The sequence below is a fragment of the Mugil cephalus genome, chromosome 13, assembly GCF_022458985.1.
Source record: "Mugil cephalus isolate CIBA_MC_2020 chromosome 13, CIBA_Mcephalus_1.1, whole genome shotgun sequence".
Lineage (NCBI taxonomy): Eukaryota > Metazoa > Chordata > Actinopteri > Mugiliformes > Mugilidae > Mugil > Mugil cephalus.
In genome coordinates, this window is record NC_061782.1 from 14,793,959 (window position 1) to 14,814,760 (window position 20,802).

The 20,802-nt window shown below is 42.5% G+C and overlaps 3 protein-coding genes across 6 annotated transcripts in view; 2 read left to right on the forward strand and 1 right to left on the reverse strand.

Moving 5' to 3' along the window:
* The window catches only part of zcchc24 (zinc finger, CCHC domain containing 24), a 33,590-nt gene extending 31,668 nt beyond the window's left edge, over nucleotides 1-1,922 (reverse strand). The window contains exon 1 of the mRNA XM_047602919.1: nucleotides 652-1,922. Coding sequence (XP_047458875.1) covers nucleotides 652-891 — 240 coding nt within the window. The 5' untranslated portion in view covers nucleotides 892-1,922. The remainder of the gene's footprint in view (nucleotides 1-651) is intronic.
* A 670-nt stretch (nucleotides 1,923-2,592) lies between these two features.
* Nucleotides 2,593-10,486, forward strand: anxa11a (annexin A11a). Of its 2 annotated transcripts, none has more exons than XM_047603523.1 (15): nucleotides 2,593-2,736; nucleotides 4,098-4,388; nucleotides 5,135-5,208; nucleotides 5,843-6,205; nucleotides 6,327-6,414; nucleotides 6,936-7,030; nucleotides 7,314-7,427; nucleotides 7,538-7,628; nucleotides 7,850-7,929; nucleotides 8,020-8,076; nucleotides 8,188-8,281; nucleotides 8,375-8,470; nucleotides 9,411-9,469; nucleotides 9,583-9,705; nucleotides 9,813-10,486. In XM_047603523.1, exons 2-15 carry the CDS (start codon nucleotides 4,100-4,102, stop codon nucleotides 9,870-9,872), a joined length of 1,683 nt encoding a protein of 560 aa, XP_047459479.1. In that variant the 5' UTR covers nucleotides 2,593-2,736; nucleotides 4,098-4,099; the 3' UTR covers nucleotides 9,873-10,486. The 2 variants fall into 2 exon arrangements, with proteins under 2 accessions (XP_047459479.1, XP_047459480.1); XM_047603524.1 differs by having other exon boundaries at nucleotides 5,990-6,205.
* A 3,163-nt stretch (nucleotides 10,487-13,649) lies between these two features.
* Nucleotides 13,650-20,802, forward strand: part of dlg5a (discs, large homolog 5a (Drosophila)) — a 36,571-nt gene continuing 29,418 nt past the window's right edge. For 2 of the 3 annotated variants that reach the window (XM_047603054.1, XM_047603055.1), the window contains exon 1: nucleotides 13,650-14,534. In XM_047603054.1, coding sequence (XP_047459010.1) covers nucleotides 14,231-14,534 — 304 coding nt within the window. In that variant the 5' untranslated portion in view covers nucleotides 13,650-14,230. The remainder of the gene's footprint in view (nucleotides 14,535-20,802) is intronic. The other variant, XM_047603056.1, reaches the window with a different exon arrangement.

Consider the following 20,802-nt stretch of genomic DNA (forward strand, 5'->3'; position numbering starts at 1 on the left):
TCAATACGCCGGTGACATACTCCTTCATCTCTTGACATCTACAGGGAATTTGTACTGACCTGATTACACTTAGAAAGCTCGTCATGGTATTTAGTTATATAATACTGTCTTAAGAGCCCCACTTGTTTTATGAAGTTTTAATAAGCGTATTGTAATGGATATCAAAAGTTTCCAAACAACACTATGACTTTCCTGCAGTTAAACTATAATGAACTCATGAGTGAGTGAGTTAAATCGATCTTATGACACAACATAATTATACAGCATCTCTGTGGTATTTCTTTAGGCTTTCAATCTTGTGACACCAACCTGTGTCATTCTTATGTCATATTAAAAAGGATCATATTACTTTAAATATCCTAATGATCAAATAATAAATGTCATTTTCGGATATGTTGTCTGCGTTTTACAGCAGTATTCAAATTGGGATTACACCAAAGTGTTTATTTCATTATATATATATAAAAAAATCTCTAAAATATCTTGACCATACTAGAAATGTCATGGCGGAAATGTACCAGAATAGCCCATGTTGCATGCTCAAGCGTTTTGCTGTCCAGACAGGCACCGGATCAAGCAGTTCCTAACTATTCAACCACAAACACACCATCTGAAAGTGCCCAGATTTGCGTGTAGCGTGCCGTGTTTCACCTCATTTCGCTGCAGCTGAAAGAAGTTGTTGAGATAGTTGGAGTTCAGGGAAGAGCTCAAGTCCGCCGCTGCGGGAGTCTTGCTGAAACTGAGATCCGGGTGGGAAGAGTTGGGTTCGGGTCTGAACGCGTCAAAGGCGCTGGTCTGGTGGGGGTCTTGTAGGGAGAGATAGACCCAGTTGAGAAGTTGCGCAGGCTGGTACACGGAGGCACTCGTGTCTATGGCAGACAACAAGCTCATCTTTCAATTCAGATGGCTAAACTGGATTTTCCACCGCTGATAGTTTTGGACTAGTCTCAACTCTTCTGCCGTCTTGCTTTTCGTTCCCGTACCCCGGCAGATGGCAAGTGCTCCTTTTTTTTCCCTTCCCGTTAAGGACCCTGTCCTCCTCACGCCGGGAGCCTCGTCCCAGTTAGATGTTACTCAAAAGTCATTGCGCTAACATGTCAGTATTAAAAGTTTTCCCCTGCTCCCCATGGTCCGCTATCTGCCTTTATTGCAGCGGGGGCAGAGATAGGCTCTTTGAATATGTAATGACCGCGGCCCTGCGTCAGAGAGGCCGATCAGCCAATCAGCGTCTGCTTTCTGTGAATATTCATCTACATCCCAATATCTCAGCTTTACCACAATATTAATAGATATGCTGCCACATCATTTGCTAAATCAAACCAGTTTATTTCTGAGTCATGTGATGATATTTATCTGTTTTGTTTATTTAGGGATTAAGGTGACTACTTCTTTTATTTTTGACTGCCTTAGAGCTTTATGTTAAAACTATTTTCTTTCGAACCATGATGTCTTTGAAACACCCATCTTTCTGTATGCTATGATGACATGTCTGGATAAATGTTTAATTTAGATAAGCACAGGCCATTTACCCCAACAGCTAAGGAACTAATATAAACTTACTTAGCTTAACTTCAAACCTCTGTCAGCCACACTCAGCTCAACATGTCCCAGCCTCCAGTCAACCTGAAGGTGGCAGGCATGAGGCAAGGTAGGATGGTGTGGGAAAAAGTTTAAAAAGAGCTCCCTCTTGTGGCAAATTTCTTTCTCACGCACAAACACAAATTCACTTCCTTGTTGGTGACATCATCATATACCGTCATATGGTAAATACATTTTGTACTATTCTACATATTTATCTTATTTTACCACATATACTTTTTTTTAATATTAGCATTTCTTTTATTCTGTTTTATTTTATTTATTGTATTTTGTTCCCGTGAAGTTCTGTGAAGTCGAGTGATTTCCATGCACCAAGAATGTCATTACTGGTAATTGTATTGTTGTATTGTTACACTAAAGAATCTTGAATGTGTTATAAACATTTAACGTATAAATAAATATCCCTGCGTAAATCTCTGTTTAAATGCTGAATATACAACATAGATCATCTGGTGTATTGGTTTAAATGAAAATTAATTTCGGTTCATTTTTATTAAACAGTAAAATATTTATAATTATTAGTACACGGTGCAAATATATGTTATTAAGTTAATAATTAAACTATTAATAAAATTAATATAAATATATTGTATAGAGATAAAACATCCGAGTATATCACTCTCCATAGTTCTTGTTTAGTTATTATTTATAAACAAAATAGTGTTAAGTCTAAACCTTTATGGAACATTTGTTTACCGCCAGATAGATAGATAGATAGATAGATAGATAGATAGATAGATAGATAGATAGATAGATAGATAGATAGATAGATAGATAGATAGATAGATAGATTTGTTTCATGTATTCACAAAAGTAAAACAGTCTTCATATGTCCGACAATAAGACTAATGAGTGGGGTTAATATTTAGTTACCTGCTTACCTAAGTCAGGTGTTGTGGGTAGTATAATGGTCAAACAATAAGGTCATGTGTCCTGTCACATTTTCCATCATGTCATTACGTTGCTCTAAAGTCACTATATGCGCGTCTATCGATGATTGTTTATTGTGTTGTCAGATGGGTGTGGACTCAAGTGGAAACTCTGAGTCCCACCCACACGTCAAGTTAAATACGCTCGGGGTTGAGACTGGCCATTAAGGAAGGCTTTCTTCAGGAAGCGACCGTAAACGACCTAAAAGTAAGTACAGACGCATAACAACTACTATTTACTATCTGCTTGGACGAATAAGCGATGCATTAGTTTGTATTTTTTAAACGGGCTATATTCGTGTGTGTTTGGTCAGTTTTCGGAGTCGTTTCGTGCTAATCTGATCTGCTCTCGGCGGTGTCGTTAGCTGGCCTGTCAAATGTTGTTTCAGTTTGTTTTTTCCGCTCATCTTCGTGAAGGTTATTAGACGCTCGTTTGCAGCGTAACTTTGCAGCTTGGATGTGGTCTGGTTACTTCCAGGCAGTTGGCTGAGACCTAGAGGCGGCACAGAGCAGGGATCTGGTTGGTATTAGCCGCAGTGTGTGCAGCTAACTTGGATTAGGAGGCAACGTTGCTCCAGCTTCTTTTCCTGTGGAGATTTGCACAGGCCCGGATCGGCTTTATGTTTAACAGTTAGCACGCCCTCTATCTGGAACAAAACCTGTATTATAAGCGACATGTTTGTTTTTAATGCCTGTCATAATCTGTTTAGTACGGTGTTCTCTAGCCTGGATAAACTATTAGTATGTAGCTGTCGCTACAGGGGGAGTCAAGTGACACGATAAGCAGCTGTATTAGTGATCCTATCTTCCTAGGAAGATACAGTGCTGCTGTTGCTGCATTTTGACTATGTCTATTTTTCTTTCACTTGTGATATTGGTGCCTTTGACCCATAACTATTTACCGTTGAAACAGACAAACCGCATGTGTTCTACCTGTTCATGGAGGATTTCGCAACAGCCTGGTATTGAAAGATAATTGTGGCACCTATTGCATGCATTTTTTTTTTTTTTTTTTGTTTTACACAGAATTTTGTTTTATCTGATGTGACTTTGAATTTTAAATAGCCCTGGGTATCTTTTTTTCTCTTTTTTCTGTTGGCCTTGTGGTGGTGCTTATGCAAACAGAGCAGTGTTCTTTTTTTACTGTAGGCCAATAAAATGCAAACCAGGGAAGACTGTTCTGTTTGTTTCTGAGTCACTTTTACCATGGAACACATGGACCTATTGCCACAGATTCTTTTCACACTGACCAAAATGAAAGTTTCTTCACCACTCAGCTCGTGCCTGTGAGTCAGTGGCCGTGGAATGAAGAGCCTGCCCTCCATTAGAGTCCAGTGACTGTGACACAGCAGCTATCTTCACTTCACATTAAGGAAATGACTGAAAATAGAAATCAGATTTCACGTTGCTCATGGTTTGGTTAGTGACGAATTCTTCTGAGTAAGAAAGACGAGGAGGAGCATATTTACGGCTGGGCGTGTTTTCGGCTCTGGTTGCCATGCCTGTGTGTTCAGTATGTCTTAAAGGGGCAGCTCTTTGATTCTCTGTTCTGGTTTGTTTTCAATGTAGCAATGAGCTACCCCGGATACCCACCTCAGGCAGGTGCATACCCTCCACAGCCTGGGGCTTACCCTTCACAACCAGGTGCCTACCCACCCCAGCCCGGAGCTTACCCTCCCCAAGCAGGAGGCTACCCGCCACAGGCTGGAGGCTACCCGCCGCAGGCTGGAGGCTACCCACCGCAGGCCGGAGGCTACCCGCCACAGGCCGGAGGCTACCCGCCGCAGGCTGGAGGCTACCCGCCGCAGGCTGGAGGCTACCCACCGCAGGCTGGGGGCTACCCACCTGCACCACCGCAAGGTAAGCAACTGTGCTGCACTTCTGTACGTTTGGGGAAATTTGATTATTTGCTCACGGCCTTGTGGCAAATGTGACACTTCCACCAGCAGGATGTTAGGCAAGCTTGGCGTCAAAAATGAAAGTAAATAAAGTAAAGAATTCTGAAGTATCAAAAATGGTAAATGCATACAAAATATTATAAACATTGTGATCTTGACCAGGCTTTAGTGAGTCGTATAACATGTTAATTATGAGAAGTGCTGCAAGAAAGATTTTGTTCATTTTTGATTTTGACAGGGACAGATGAACAGTTTCTCACTTCCAAGTCTTTGTGCTAAGCTGGCTAATATGCTAGCTGTGTCTCCATACTCACCATATGAAACTCTCAGTGAGTTGACTTACTTGACATGGAGCGTTATGGTGTTCTGGTGCCCACGCTAGGAAGGATGAGTGAGCAAAATTGTATTTTAGGAAACAGGGGTCACAGGACTTCTAGCTAACGGACTGGAATTTATTTTTTCCCCTCAAACACAAATACGTTTCTGCTGTTGCTAAGAGAAGCAAGCCCCACAGTCCCCCTTCACATAGTGCTCCCATTCTCTCTCCGGCGCTCCTTCACCTACTTATTAACTAGTTGAAACGCAAGAAAATGGAAGTTCCAGTAAGAAGGGTCATTCCTAAATCATATTCTCGGTTATTTCAGGCATTGGGTAGCACAATATTTCCCCAACTTTCCTGAACAGTTTTGTCTTTGTTGTCTGCTGCAGGCAGCTGGGGAGGCGGCCCTGTTGGTGGATATCCATCCATAGGTCTTAACACTCCTGGATACAATCCTGGCATGGTAAGTCTAGTTCAAAATATCACCTGCACACAAACTACAACTGCAAAATTTGTAATATATGGTACGCATAAATGCACTATTACCAGATTATTGCGTTGAGTATTCCAGCTAGAATGATTTAGCCAGCCATTAAAGAATCATGGTTTCCGTTACGGTAAGAGTTTTCTAGAGTCCACAGCCTAAAATCTTCAGCATTGCCTTTTTATTCATCTACTTCTGTTTTCAGTTTTCTTGCATGAAAACCAGTCATAAACATATTTCTCATCCATGCTTCTTAAACCATTCAATGTGACGCAACTTTTACCCCTTCTGTTTGTCTTATTCATTGTTCTACCTGTTCTATTCTCATTACGCTATCAGACATTTAAGATTCCATTTCATGCGTGGCCACACTTTGTCTGGATATGACTTTGTTCATCTGTAAATCTAGTCAAATCTTCTGGAAAAATCAGTTTCTGCTCCGAAGCCAAAATAAGGGGCGATTTAATTTGTTTATATTGATGTGGATACTGCTAATTCCACAAGTAAGTCATGTTCAAAAAAGGTGTGACCAGCTGTCTGCAATTTGCATGAAAACATCTTCAAAGCTCATGCTGTGCACATTTTATGGGATGCCAATTTTTCCAAATCACAGGCCAGCCAGATCTCTGCAGGTATGGCGGGTTTTACTTCAAACCCGTCCATGTTCACCCAAGCCCCTGGGGGGTTCCCACCTGTCCCTCAACCCTCCGGGTACGGTGCCTCCTTCCCTAACCAACAGTCATATGGCCTGTACCCACAGCCAGGAGGGACCATGCCCCAACACCAAGGCCCAGCTATGGGATACCCCGGTCAGCCTGGCCAGCCAATGCCTGGTTACCCCCAGGCACCATCACCCAACCAGCCCATGCCAGGTTATGGAGGAGCACCAGCACCTATGCCAGCGTACCCAAAGGCCCCGTCGCCAAATCCGTCCTATGGAGGAGGAGGAGCCATGCCAGTGGCTCCACAGATCAACGTAAGATCTGCGTTTTCTTTTACATTTACAATAAAGTGAATGAAAGAGACTAAATCCTTTATTGTAATTACACTGAAAATTGATGTGTGTTTTTTTTTTTTTTTAATTATTATTATCTCAGAGAGGATTCAGGGGAACAATCAAGGACTTTCCTGGAGCTGACCCACTGAAAGATGTGGAAGTCCTGAGGAAGGCAATGAAGGGTTTTGGTGAGTTTTACAGACAATTAATCAGGCTGTATTAAGTAATTAAAGATCCCCTAGTCTCAAATGTTACATGTACGTAATTTACCATTAATTTCAGTATCTTTTAAGTAAAGGAGGATCCGCTTAAGTCCCCGCCTTGTCATATTTTACTGGATGTCGTCCATTTCACAAGTTGTTCTCAAGTCTCTAACTGTTCTAACTGTATTTTCTTCTAGACCAAACCCCCTTAAGATTTAGCGACTATTTGTTAGTAAGGGCTGTGAAAAGCAAGGTTTGAATCTTTTAAAGTAAATAAGTTAAAAAAAAAATGTATTCACAAATCTTGTGTTTTGCAAGCGCAAGTGAAGACTTTCTTAGATCATTGTGCATGTGTTCATGGACAGCCTTACTTTTCTTTGCCAGTTCCTTTATATGTGCATCTAGAAAGGTTGGTGTATTTTTAAGTAGGAATGCAGTTTGCAATGAGCCAAATTTTATTGCCTGTGATCTTTGCTTCATTTGACATTGTGGGCTTGTCCGTACAGGAACTGATGAGCAAGCCATCATCGATTTGCTGGGGAGTCGCTCTACCAAGCAGCGTGTACCTTTGCTGCGGGCCTTTAAAACCTCCTATGGAAAGGTAACCATCCTGTTAAGATTATATACTAAGACTGTGGTAACTAATACGATTTCCTTTTAGGTGGTTATGTTTAAAAGAACATGCCTGGCTCAGTGTGCATTTAGTCCAGAGGGTATAATAGTGACAAGTAGACAACAGGTGCTGGTGCTGTCAGTATAAGGGAGAGGGGATTGGGTGTCCTCGAGCTCATTATAGCCAGGCCGCAGAGATTCTTTCAGTAAGTCTCTCACCCCCACATTTAATGATTGTTTTGGACTTATTCCAAGCTTTTTTCCGCTTTCAGGATCTGATTAAGGATCTGCATTCAGAACTGTCTGGGGACTTCAGGAAGTTGGTCATGGCCATGATGAAGGCCCCAGCTGAGTTGGATGCCTCTGAACTCCACAGCGCCATAAAGGTACAGAAAATGCTGAGAAAAAAAATATATATATATTAAAACACAGATTTGGAATCATGTTGTTTACAAGGTCGGGCCCTCACAGGATCATTGCTCTGTCTTCCTCACAGGGAGCTGGAACTGATGAGGCCTGTCTGATAGAGATCCTTTCTTCTCGCTCCAACGAAGAAATCAGGGAGATAAACCGAATATATAAACAAGGTGTGATGCCACAGGGTTGTTAATCCACTGCTTTCCTCCGCTGCTCTGCTTTGCTTTATCTTACACCGTCACAACAGTGGATTTAAGGATTTGTATTACATTAATGGATAAGCTCAGTGTATCTAGGTGATAACATTCACAAAGAAAAGCTACATGAGAATATTGACATTACCTTCAGACATTACCTTGTAAGTTTTTATTAAAACTCTTTTCCATTTCAGAATACAAGAAAACACTGGAAAGTGCAATTAGTGGAGACACCTCAGGCCACTTCCGCAGGCTCCTGATCTCTCTCGCTCAGGTAAACCTGTGACACCTATAGGTTCTCTTTGCACCTGATGTCTCTCAGCAGCTACTTCTTATTAAGATTTGTCTGTTCTGTGTTTTATAGGGCAATCGGGATGAACGAGAAACTGTTGACATCTCCCTGGCTAAACAAGATGCCCAGGTAACTTGGTGACTTCTGTGTTCTGTTCTTCTGTGTTTCTAAACATTCCTAACAGCTGGACACGGTGATCGTAAAACATCCTTCTTTGTATACATTGCTTTAATTTAATAGGCCCTCTACGCCGCTGGGGAAAACAAACTGGGAACAGATGAGTCTAAATTCAACGCTATTTTGTGTGCCAGGAGCAAACCCCATCTTAGAGCAGGTAACCGACTAGTGAAGAGACTTACATTAAGTTCAGCGTTTGAAATATCACGTCCTGTTGGCAATTGTACTGATGACGTGTGTGTATGTGTAGTGTTTCTTGAGTACCAGAAGATGTGCGGCAGAGATATCGAGAAGAGCATCAGCAGGGAGATGTCTGGTGACCTGGAGAGTGGCATGTTGGCAGTGGGTAAGAATGCACACACCCATTTAAGTGTCCTCTTCGAAGGGACGCACCCATGTTTTGTTATCACTGGAACATGCTCTGCATAATTAACTGAGAGGCGTGTCCGCAGTACGTCTTTGACGTTAAACATTTTCCATGATCATTATGTTGCTATGGTGTTTCAGATAACTTAACTTTTGAACTTTTGACATTACTAAATGTGCTGAGTTAGGAGTCCTCTGAAATGCATAATCTCTTTGTATTTTTTCCTTTTTTTGCAAACATTTCTCAGGGTTATGGTACAGTAATCTGTGTGCTTTATTTTAATTCCTCCATTGGTATTGCCATTTTGTACATTGTCATTGTGTTTCTGTGTGCGCTGCAGTGTTAAACGTGGGCCTACGTTTTTGTTGCTGTGATACATTTAAGTTTAGTTTAGGCGACATTTTCTGTCTGGTTTTCTATTTTATTTTACTTCATTTTTTCAAAACTATGATTTACTTTAAAGCTGCAGCATTCAATATTTGACCAACAGGGGGCGGAATATTTCAGAATCATTAATACATTTAATAACAATAATTCAGTATCTTAGATTGGCTGACAAATATCTACTCTCCTTTAGCTTCTTCTTCTTTTTTTTTTTTATTCTATGCTATCCATGTAGCTTACAGCAGGTTTACCAGAGCTCAGCTCACTCCATGTGCTGGACTCCCAGTCCTGTAACAGACAGTAATTTGTTAAAATATACAAATATTGATGCAGCTTTAAGTTTGCTTGTTTCCATCCTCGCTACATTTTCCTTGATCGTTCAGGTGACATAGTGTATGATCGTCATGGTGTTGTGTTAAATATTAAGCACAGTTCTCAATGATGCTCTATTAGTATATTTGTGAGGAAAAAGAGACAGTATGAATTAATGAGTTTGTTGTGTTTCTGTTGGTGATATGGGTTTTCTTTGTTTCAGTGAAGTGCATTAAAAACACACCCGCCTACTTTGCTGAGAGACTTTACAAGTCCATGAAGGTGAGACAGCCTGCCTTGTTTGGATGGGAATTTCCTGTGCATTCCTTAATAAGTGGAGCATGGTATTTAAGTTAAATGCTGCACTCATTGCGTGTGCATATTTGTGTGCTCAGGGAGCTGGGACCAAAGACACCACTTTGATCCGAATCATGGTCACCCGTTCAGAGGTTGACATGCTGGACATTCGCCAAGAGTATGTCAGAAACTACGGCAAGTCGCTGTACACGCACATCTCTGTAAGTATTCATCATTAATATCGTTATTATAATACTAAAGTACTGAGTTTGTGTCAAGGAAACAGATACTGGTGTTTAATGTGCCGACTCTTTTATTCAATTAACAGGGAGACACATCAGGAGACTACAAGAAACTCCTATTGAAGCTCTGCGGGGGCAGTGACTGAAAAAGAAGAGTTGTATAAATATCATTTTTCTGCATTATCTGTATGCACTATATACAAACTGCAAATCTGCATGCCATATCAATGCTTTCAATGCAATGTTTACCAAGCTTTTGGAACCTCATACATATTTTTGCTTTTCTATATACAGTTTGGGGGGAGGAAAAAATTGTTATACATATTTTTTCATCTGTGTCATCTTTGCTGGATATTTGTGTTGAACATCCAGGGTCATACAATCCATTTAACCAGTCAAAGTTCAAGAGCTATATATTTTTAAAGATTGTTTTTGTTTTTTTAAGTGTGCCAGTCTGATCAGACATTAAATGGTATCTGATCGAGTTTAACAGCTCGTTTCCTAATGTTCATCAAATACGAATATCGTATGGGATATAGACTGTATAGCAGCTACAAACCAAAGCATTTGTATTTTCTTCTACATTTTGTCTACACTTAGGTGTTTGTTTATCACAGTTGTCCTGTGTTTGCAGCAGATACGTTTATTAGTTTACTATATACTTGTTATTTTAGCATGTAAAACTCAGCATTACATTTCATTAAATGCACTCTTATCTTTATCGCAAAAGAAATAAAAAAAGAGAAATGTGGAGAATGTACTTGTGAGTCGTTTGTGGTTCTTGACCTTAGATGTAGGCGTCACACTTGTCTATCAGAGTCTATCTGTGTGTCATGTTTGGGTAACTGTGGGGGATAGGACAGATGATGCTCACAGGTTTGTTCCAATGTTTTGAGCGCCGTGACTTGTAAATGATTTTCATGAAGTTGTCAAGCCTAAACTGACTCATTGGGTCTTGTGTGTTGAACCTTCTGTTGCACTCAACCACCATGTCTCACCTAAGCAACAGACTAAAGTTGTCAATATTTGCTCTATTTTGATGCCGCTTGATAGGAGACTTAGTTTGCCAGTAGAGGGCAGTGAAGACACTGCTTCCTCCCCAGTGGCCCCACCAAAAATGTGAACTTCAACAAGCCAATCTTGTACGGATCATTGTGTGATGGCATGAAATCAATAATCTCGGTCACAGTTGAAATATACGGGCCTCAAAACAAGTATCAGGATTCTCGTACGCTGAATGTGTTGAACGTCTTACAATCAATGATATAAACCAGTGGGTTACTCTTAAATGCATTGACTTTTTGCACAGTCGATAAAGACAAATAATTTCTCTTTTCTGGAGGCGTGTAAGGCCAACATGTGTGGCTGCACTCGGAGCTCTGGACGCCTTATTAAGTCTTGTTGGCTTCACTTAAAATCCTGTTCAGCGCACTTGACCGTTAAGATGTGACTCTGTGCTTGGCTGGCTACACTAGAGGGTGTGAGTTAACTGCACTACGATCAATAACGCCGCGAAGTGAGGAGGAGGAGGAGGAGGGGGGAAGCCCGTGGAATTGATGGCCTCCATAAAGCTGCCTTGGTCACATTAAACAAGTCTACCATGCCTGCAGTGCTGTAAGAGTCACTGGGGACCCTTAAGCAACAACCATGCGGGCAGAATCATTTTTGATCATGTTAAAAAGAAGGACAAGTAACGACAGAGACGGTTTGAGGGCTTCGGATGGATGTTTAAGATTGTACCAAGAGCAACTTTCATGAAAATTAGAAGCGATTACATCAGGTTTGAAAATAAAATTTAGAGGTCATTAAACAAGTTTTAGAAGGTAATTTCAAAGTGTGATGGCAGGGTGTCCCTGCCATCACTGTGGTTGTCACATCTTTATGATCATAAGCCTCTCATGTGTTGCAGGCATCTAAGTGAAGGCCGTGTAATTCGCTGTTAATTAAAACCCATGAATTGACTCATGTCCATTGTAACTGTTCTAAGCGATTGGGTATTCTCTCACAGATTGGATTGGAAGAGAAACAGCCTTTTTGGCCATAAATGTAACACCTTGGGAGCACTGTTCTCACAGGAAAGAGATACAAGAGACACACAGCTGCTGAATGAGTATTATGCAGACATAGTAAATAAAAGTGTCAAATATTAGTGAATAATGGAGCAGATCTATAGCTCAGACAGCTTTGGTTAAATCTTTATTCAGACAGGCAGTAAAAAAAAAAGATCCATAATTTTTCTGTCTGAGACAAGGACACTTGATGGGTATGCTTCTTGACAGCCTCTTCAATAACAGATCAAACTATTATCTGGCCTGATCTAGGCTGTCTGATAAACAAAGTTGTTCAATAATATTTCAGTAAATTATCAGACAGCAAGGAAGCACCACCCCGGCTGTCTAAATAATAAACTCATTCATACCCCGGGGATAAAAAGCATCGGGCTGTCCTCTCTATTCAAATGTGCGTCCTCAGAAGTAGGGTACACACACAATCGTCCAATCTGTGTCAGCAGTAGGGAACTGCTTCCCTTTGATATGAATGAATTGTAATTAATTTTTCATCTAAAGGGATAGCACATGGTTGCGCAAGCTATGGAGACGGCATGGCAGAGGGAGAGGGGATAGAGAGAGCGAGAGAGAGTTGTGCATGTCACAATGAGATGCAGCGCATGCATGAATAAGGTCACGGTTTGAGAGGTATGCCTGCAGACGCCTGCCTCTGTGCCAACAATCTTTATTCAGCTGCAGACTGGGAAGCAGAGTGCATCCATCATCATCACAGTGTATTTCACAAATCCTACTCACAGACACATTTCATTTGTCACCCTCGTGCACCGCTCATACGTTCACAAATGGCGCACTGCCCTCCTCTGTCTTGTCCCACACAGACGCTGAAATTGGTTGCAGCATGGCTTGGTGCATTAGCCCGTGGCTACCGCACTAGTATTATGCAAGGACTGAATAAAATTCCTGTTTTCTTTATGTATATCATTGCATTAACATTTTTCAAAATAAACTATTTAATGGAGTCATTGAGGATGAATTAGTGTTTTGCTTATGTGATGTGTCAGTGTTACATCAGGGACACATGTTATTTTTTATTTATTTTTTGTCTCTATTAGGCCAACACTGAATTCTTAATGACATAATTTATCTCATGCACTGCAGAAACACAATGAGTTGTATGACACTGTTGGTACACACTAATATAATATCTAAGTAAAGTCATACAATGTTTACCGAGGATATTAAAACCTCCTACATATCATCGTTTATTTTCTATATAGTTTGAAATAAAAAGATAATATCCATGGCCACACGTTTGTTTCGTAAGAGTTTACATGAAAATTGAGTGATATATATGTATGTATGTATGTATATATATATATATATATATATACATACATATCTCATACATATCACATCCTAGTGTTCATTATTCAGTAGTGAAATGATGAGAATACATATCATCCAAGAACAAAAGTAAAGGGTAATGGTTTATGGTTTATGGTTATTTAACCTTGTATGTATGTATGATACATATATATTTTTTTATTTATATTGTAAAGCTACAGCATGAAAATACTCCAGCACAAGTATATTTTATATCTGCAGTACGCATGATGGAGAAAATGACACTTGTGGGTGGTATAATATTTTATAGCTATTACTATCACATTATTATTTCTTATATTAATACACTATCGGATAATTATTATAATTTAATGGCTTTGTATCTCAATCAATATTTAAATCAGTTAAGTACATTAGATAATACAGTAGCCTACATTTTAATGGCAAATACATTTTTTTTGTTTTCGTTTTTATCCCTATATATTTTGTCTTATTCACCTTTACCAAAATGCCCGTATTGTAAATCCCATATTTATATTTTCATCACGATTATTCTCTCCATTCTCATTTTTCCCTCAGCTGGGATTGTCGACGTACTACGGGGTGATGTGTACGCCCATTGAAGAAATAGGCGTGTTTTGCGGCTACGCCCCGCCCCGTTTATCCTTTTATGGTCACTGAGCGGAGCGTTGATTGACAGCGGGCAGCAGCTGCTGAGTTGCTCAGACATGGCGGAGGATACAGTGTAACTGGGGATCAGCGGCGGAGTTACGTGAGTTTTTCCCAGCAGTTGAGTCGGCAAAGGGCGCATGAAATGATCCACCGGAGGAGGAAAACGTGCTCGGCCGAAGCGTGCTCTGAAGAGAAGCAAAAAACGACCCGAGCTGCTCCACGTTAGTAAGATGGGAAAATGTATCGCTGTTTAGTGCAGTCAACAGCCTTGGGCAACAAATATGGCTTCTTGTGCCTTTTTCAATATGCTATAAAAATTGATCTCCCGTGCAACCTAATGCCGTGGTGGCTCCGGCGAACTTCTGCAAGCCGCGGTAAGTTGAGTTCAATAATCGCTCGGTACTTTTGATCGGTGAGGATATTACATCCACTTGGCCGTCTGGGTTAGCTGGGAAGCTACGGAACTACAGCGGGTAGCAATGGAGCCAAAGCACAAAGAGTTGCTAGACCAGTGCCACCAGAACTTACTGGAGTCCATAACAGATGCGGACCGAGTGATCGAGCTGCTGATAGTCTCCGGTACCTTGAGTCAACTCGACAGGTTCGAGCTGGACCAGAACTGCTCGTCCAGCGCCGAGAAAGTCGACCACCTTTTGAAGATGCTGATGAACAAGGAAAGCGACCATTTCCTCGACCTGTGTGTGGCCCTGGAGAAGGCATACCCTGACCTGTACGCTGCCCTGTTCAGCAACAACGGAGGAGGACCTGTGGACCACTCCACCGGTAAGAGCCGAGACTGCACGGGCTCTCACTTCAATCTAAAACAATGAGTGGCCCATCCTCTGCATAGCTCTGGCCATGAGTACTATCTGGGTGGTCTGTTGCAAGAAGACGTGTGTGTGTGTGCGTATGTGTGTGTATGTGGCTGCACAACAGTGTGGCTGGGGATCTTGCTTTACTATCAGCCTAAACCGATATAAAACGACGATAAAGGTGCACATGAACCTTGCAGCTGTTTTGCACATGGTTAGATGTTGGAAATCATTCTGTGCAACGAAAACTACAATGCACAAGCCCAAATGTTTGCCGTGGCCTGCAGATATGATGCACAACTAATTCAGCCAAGGGCTGTTTTGCCATCGCTTCCAGCCATCCTGCCCTCTTTCAGCAACCTCCTTGCACAGATAATCACGTGTGCATGGTGCAGATTTGGCCATCCGTGCACATGTGCAATGATTTCTGCTGCAAATATTTGTGCATATGTTGTCAATGCTATGATATGCTTATGGCACATTAGGTAGCCTGAGTTGTTTCCATGACAACGGCTGACATGTTGGTCCATATCGACCTGCGTATGGGTGTGAGTGTGTGTGTGTGTGCTGCCTACCCATGCATGCTTACAAGCCCTCAAGCATGGCGCAGATCAGTCCACCTTCCCGTTTGCAAAGAAAACCACTGTGGTATCAAAACAAATCGTCACAAAAGCGGATTCCGCCAGATTTCCCTCCAACCGCGCCGTCCATTCTCCATTTTTTAAAACGTAATTTATTTATTGTGACTTTTTCATGTTGCACTCACAGCAGCAACTGCCTCCTATCCAGTGGTTTTGGTTGCTGTTGCTGCACAGAGACAAAGGGCGACCAAGTGTAAAAGCCTTGTCTAGTTTTGCCTGTTTTGCTTTGTCTGAATGACTGAAGCCAGTGGCTTACTCACAACCGGCGTCATGCCCCGAGGGCCTGAATGCAGCGTGAGCCTTAAGATCTGTAAGCGGGGAGGAGATGCAGGTTAATGCCTCTCTTTAACATGTTTTCGCATATGAAACAACCGTGCAGGCCGTTCGAGATACTGTAGCTGCAGCTTTATTTCCAACAGCTTCGTCTGGTTTACAGCTGCCAAGTTGCAGCATGCCTCAGCTTACCACCAGCAAGTAGACCTTAGCAGGTAACGCTGAGTTGGTGTCTTGATGCTCTGCTGACTGGATCACAAATGCTTCCTTAGGCTTTATTACTTCCTTGCATCGGGTGTTGCTGCTGCAGAATAACACTCATCCTAATCTGAAACCGCGGTTGTTTAACTGCGAGCGGCTGCAAAAATTGGTCAATCTGTTAGCCCCTTGGCTTTAGTTGGACTTGGCAATGCGAATTTAGGCTTTGCACACCTTTACACACTCCCGGCCTCAGAGTTGACCTGCCATGTATTAGGAAAGAGTGAGCACAAGTAGTGAGTCTGGCTTGTCAGCCTTTGGTTATTCAACAGCGGATTAGGCCCTGCTCTCCTCTCTGTGGTGTAAACTCTCTCTGTGAGACACGCTTTATCATGCCCCTACAGTCCTCTGTATTAGCTGCCACGCTTTTGGCGGCTTCTGTTTTGATTCGAGTGTTGTGGTTTTCTTTAATGCGCTTTTGTATTATCTCTATTATTGCGATTCGGCTGATGCGATTACCGCGTTTTAACCACACTTTGCGAGACTGAAGAAGACAAGCTGCTCCCGGGTTACCTTTGGGCTAGGAAGCTGCTAGAAACGGCACATGGATATGCAGTCCTCAGAGCCGGGGCTCGTCGGCTAACAACGCTGGGTGTGTGATTGGGGGGCAGGGTGGGGGGATCTTGAGTGCGATGGGTCTCGCTGACAGCAACCTGCTCTCGACTTGTCCTCCTCCTCACGCAGCCTGCCTGCTCTTGTTCTCGGATGAGCCTTCGATGCCAGCTGAGCCTCCGTGCACTTGCACGTATGGAGTCACCAGAAGCATCCTAACCCTAAAGGAAAAGCGTGCATCTGTTTCAAGCTCGGATGCTGTAAATTATTGGTGTTGTGCAGACGAACACGGTTTCTGTGGAGAACATATAAACGAATCATTCATTATTTAGCTTGTTTTTGTGCGATCTGCATGCCAGGGGACTGCGGCTCTCCCTTTTAACTTCTAATTAAACTGCAGAGTTTCACTCTGAATATTGAGTGTCACTGAAGTTTACGTGGCAAAGAATGATCATTTTTATGTCCTCGAATTCAACTGGATTCATCGCATGAATCCGAGCGACGGCAAACGAGCTGATTGCGTGCCTTGTCTTGCATGCTCATGTCCTTGAGCTGCACTAATGATACTGTACCTAAAGAACAGAGGCGTAGAAGAGATATACCTGCGCACCCCCGCCACTCTTTTTAGACTCAAGGGTCCGTGACACTGATTCAAACACACACTGAGAGGAGGGCAGCGCAATTCTCCCTGACAGGCTGCAGCGTCCACAAGCTTCTTCTTCTTTTTCTTCTGCTGCTGTCCGTTTCCCTTTGTTTCCTCATTGTGTTGGTTTCTCGATCCTGTGCTTTACCGCCCCCCTTCACCATCCGTTCCCTTTAACTTTCTTTTCTGTGACTCATTATATTTGTTTTCCCCCCCTCCGAGTTGGTTTCTCTGCACGCTTTAATAGAGGGACGAGCCAGAGAGACAGAGGAGGGCGATAGAAAGAGGGCGCAAGAGAGAGGGAGACAACAGGCCTTTTGTTGAGAAGCTGAGCAGGCCCAAAGTGCCCAGTCAGCAGCTTGCTCTGTGTACAGCAGCCCAGGACATAGGGCGGTGTTTTTGTGTTATTGAAGGGGGTGCTCTCCCCTCTGTCAACGAGTTTCTGTCCCACTCCATAAACCACAGCGGAGAGACAGAATGAGTTATGACCCTGACACTCTTGTCACGAACACTGCTCTTAGGCATCTCCCGCAGGCCGGACCCGGCCTCACTTTCTTCGTCCCTCCCTGTCCATGTCAGTCACCGAGTGACGCACACTGTCACTCACCTTGTCACCCCGCGCTCTGTTCCCTCACCCCTCTTTCAACCCCCCCTTATCCTGACCCTCTTGCTGTGTTCTCGATGTGCACAGGAAACCACCAGCTCTTCTGCTGTCAGCCATTTTTCTGCATCCCACAAATACACTCCTTTGCCAGTAGACCTGTAAAAACAAATGCTTTCTAATATTAACTGCACCGAATTCTCCTTCTGGCTGTTGCAATGTTCAGTTCATGCTGCAACAGTAGTGTAAGAAGGGTGGTAACTCAGTATCATTTTGGAGGATGTAGTTTATGGTGCCGTTAAACCGTTCAGCTGGGCCGACTGACTAAAATAGGACTCAAAATAATAGGAACATGTGTCTTTACAACCGCGGCCTGCAAAATGAAAGTACAGTTGAATCAACAGCTCTCTGTTGTTTTAAGTAAACGCTCGATTAAATGCTAAATACCATAACTTTCACGATGCAAAGATGCACTGCTGGGGACGGGTATATTAACCTTCGTCCTCACTACTGTGTACCTAACCAAACTGGCAAGTGAGTGCACATTTATATTTGGGTGTGAGTTTTATTGCACTGTTGTATCTCTGTTTAACCAGCAATGCAGTCAGGGTGCAATCATTTTCAGTAAGCCAACAGTGTCCTGTTGACTTTAGCACTGGAACAGTTACTCAGGTTCAACAGAAACTTCATCGGTGACAGTCCTTAGGTTTAATCATTGCAGTTAGCTTCTTTTATGTTACAGTTTTCTATTTAAAATAACTCATTTGAATATAGTCGTGTTTATCGCTGTCTGCCAGACAAAACTATTTGAAGATCTTGGCATCGGGAAATTTGTGATGGGCATGTTTGACTTATTTTAACATTTTATATACCAAGTGAAAAAGTGAACGGCAAAGATGACTCAATAATGAAATCATTAGTTGGACTCTTAGTTGAGCTGTAATTAGCATTGTTAATGGTATAGGGCGTCTTGTCGGTACTGGTGCTCAATAAATCTATCTGATGCAGGCCTGAGATGCATAGTAATGAGACGGTGACCTCAGTACTTCCACTGGATCATTGGTGTCTCTCCAGTTTATTTCTGCTGTTCTCCAGCAAGCTATTTTGGTGGTGCAACATTTGCAAGTTTCTCCCCTTTCTCTGGCGTTAATATCTGATGGCAGGTTTGTCTACAGTCTGAATGTGAGAGCCACAGCTAGGAGGCTGTACTCTGGAGCAGGACTTCATTACCATTTTACACATTCTCCTCTTCCACTTCCTAATTACCCTACAAGGTAGAGGAAATGCCAGCATCTAAATGTTTACCAGCACCATGAAGTCATGGAAATGAACAGCTTCTTTCCCAGTCTTATCATGCCTGCCTCCACCGGGGCTGTTTACTTTCTGCCGTAGCATGCTTTGTTCTGCCGTATTTCCTTTCTATTTTTACGTCTCCTTAACCTCCTTCCATCACGATTTCCATCAAACTGCCTCGTGTCTCCATCCATTTAATTCTCTTGCTCTTTATTTGTTCCTGTAGCCTGCACCTCGCAGTCATTTGTTCCTCAGTCTCTGGCACTTCACCCCAGGTCACATCTGACCATCACCCAATAATGGCTATGATTGTTGCCCGTGGCGCTTTCTCTTTTCTGTAGATTAGAAACAAGTCGAGTGACAACTGTGGTCAACAAGCCGATGTACTGTTTGAAAATCGGAAGCACGGTTATTGTGTAATGTGTCGCACGAGTAGGAGCAGTAATCGAAAAGGGTGCTAGGTTTGGTCGCCAGAGTTGTGCATTTCAGGAATATTTGAGGAAACACTTATACCAGGAGAGCCTTTATGAGTCACGCTTCATTTATTTAAATGTACTGCTTCAAATTCTGAACATAATGTGCTTTACACATTACTACGCTCCTCATCTACACATCAGAAAAGCCCTTCCTGTCACATCTGTAGTGTTAGGTTAGACAAAGGATTATATCCACCTTTCGTCTGCACTAGACTCTTTTCTCTATGCGACCTTTAAAATATATATATATATATAGCAGAGATTATTGACTGAATCACCTCAACATGAGATGAAGATGGTTTCTGAATCAACACGGGCTCCTCTGTGATGAAACACGAAAGGAATGTCACAAAGATTGCTAAAATTACAGCAGTGGGGTTTTTCCCACGTGGACGGGCTTTTTGGCAGCGTTTACGCTTGTATTAGCAGTAGCTGCGCAGTGTGTGTAATGGAGCATTCGGAGGACATGTTGCAGACATCTTTCACCTTTTTGTTTTTGACCGACCGCTCGGCGCAGGCAAGCTGTTCAGAGGGAAATTATGTCTCGTTTATGCTGAGCTAGGGTTCTTTGCAGCGAGAAACCCTGTCACGGCGTGCTGCTGATAATAAACTGGGCTGGATGGCACTGAGGGGCTTTTTTTATTTTTTTTATTTTTGGACTCGTGTGCAGCGTCGCAGTTCTGACAGTTCTGCTGGGCTGAAGGCTTTTCCTGACGCTCATTGTTTCTCGCTTAACATCCCGGTTTGTTTGCACGTAACCAAAATTGCTATAAGGCCACATGATCTGAACGAGGTGGTCTTGCCTTTTATTTATTTATTTTTTTTGTCAGCGCTGTAACACATCCATGACCTATGAGTGAAAAGGGTGGGTGGGTTTCGACCGAGCCGAGATGAAAACGGAGCCGTTGAGTCAGGCGATGTGCGTGCGGCGGAGTAATCCTGGCTCATGGAGTCATCATGTTGGATGTCTTCATGTTTATGCTTAGTGTAGACTCCTTAAATCAGATGATCAATCCTTTACCCCAGCAGCAAGGCTTCACTGGCTCACTGCCCAGAATCTTGGCCTCTGGTGTCACTGCCTCCCCAGAAGTCAGACCCACATCCCGGGTTACTGAGAATTCCTGTACGGGGGTGGGCGGGGGGATTTGTGGTGTTTATCTTTGCGGGGTCGCAGCAGCAATTTAAATCTTGAATACAATTCGTCACGAGGTGCACCTTTTGATAAATGGTGAGAATCGTGAAGCGTCATTACAGCGGTGTTACCGGCCTGATTAAATAAAAAGGTTGTCGGACGGACTGATCCAATTTAAATAGGGTGGGATTATTATTGTTGCATGTGAACACATGTTTTTTAAAAAAACCCCTCTGTAACGACCCAATTTGCGCAAACTTTGAGACTGTGTTTTTCTGTGAATGAGTGTCTGTAGTGGTGTGCAGTTGCAGCTACATGTTACCATTAATCCCAATCAGTTATACACAGATTACAGATTCAGAGAGGGGAA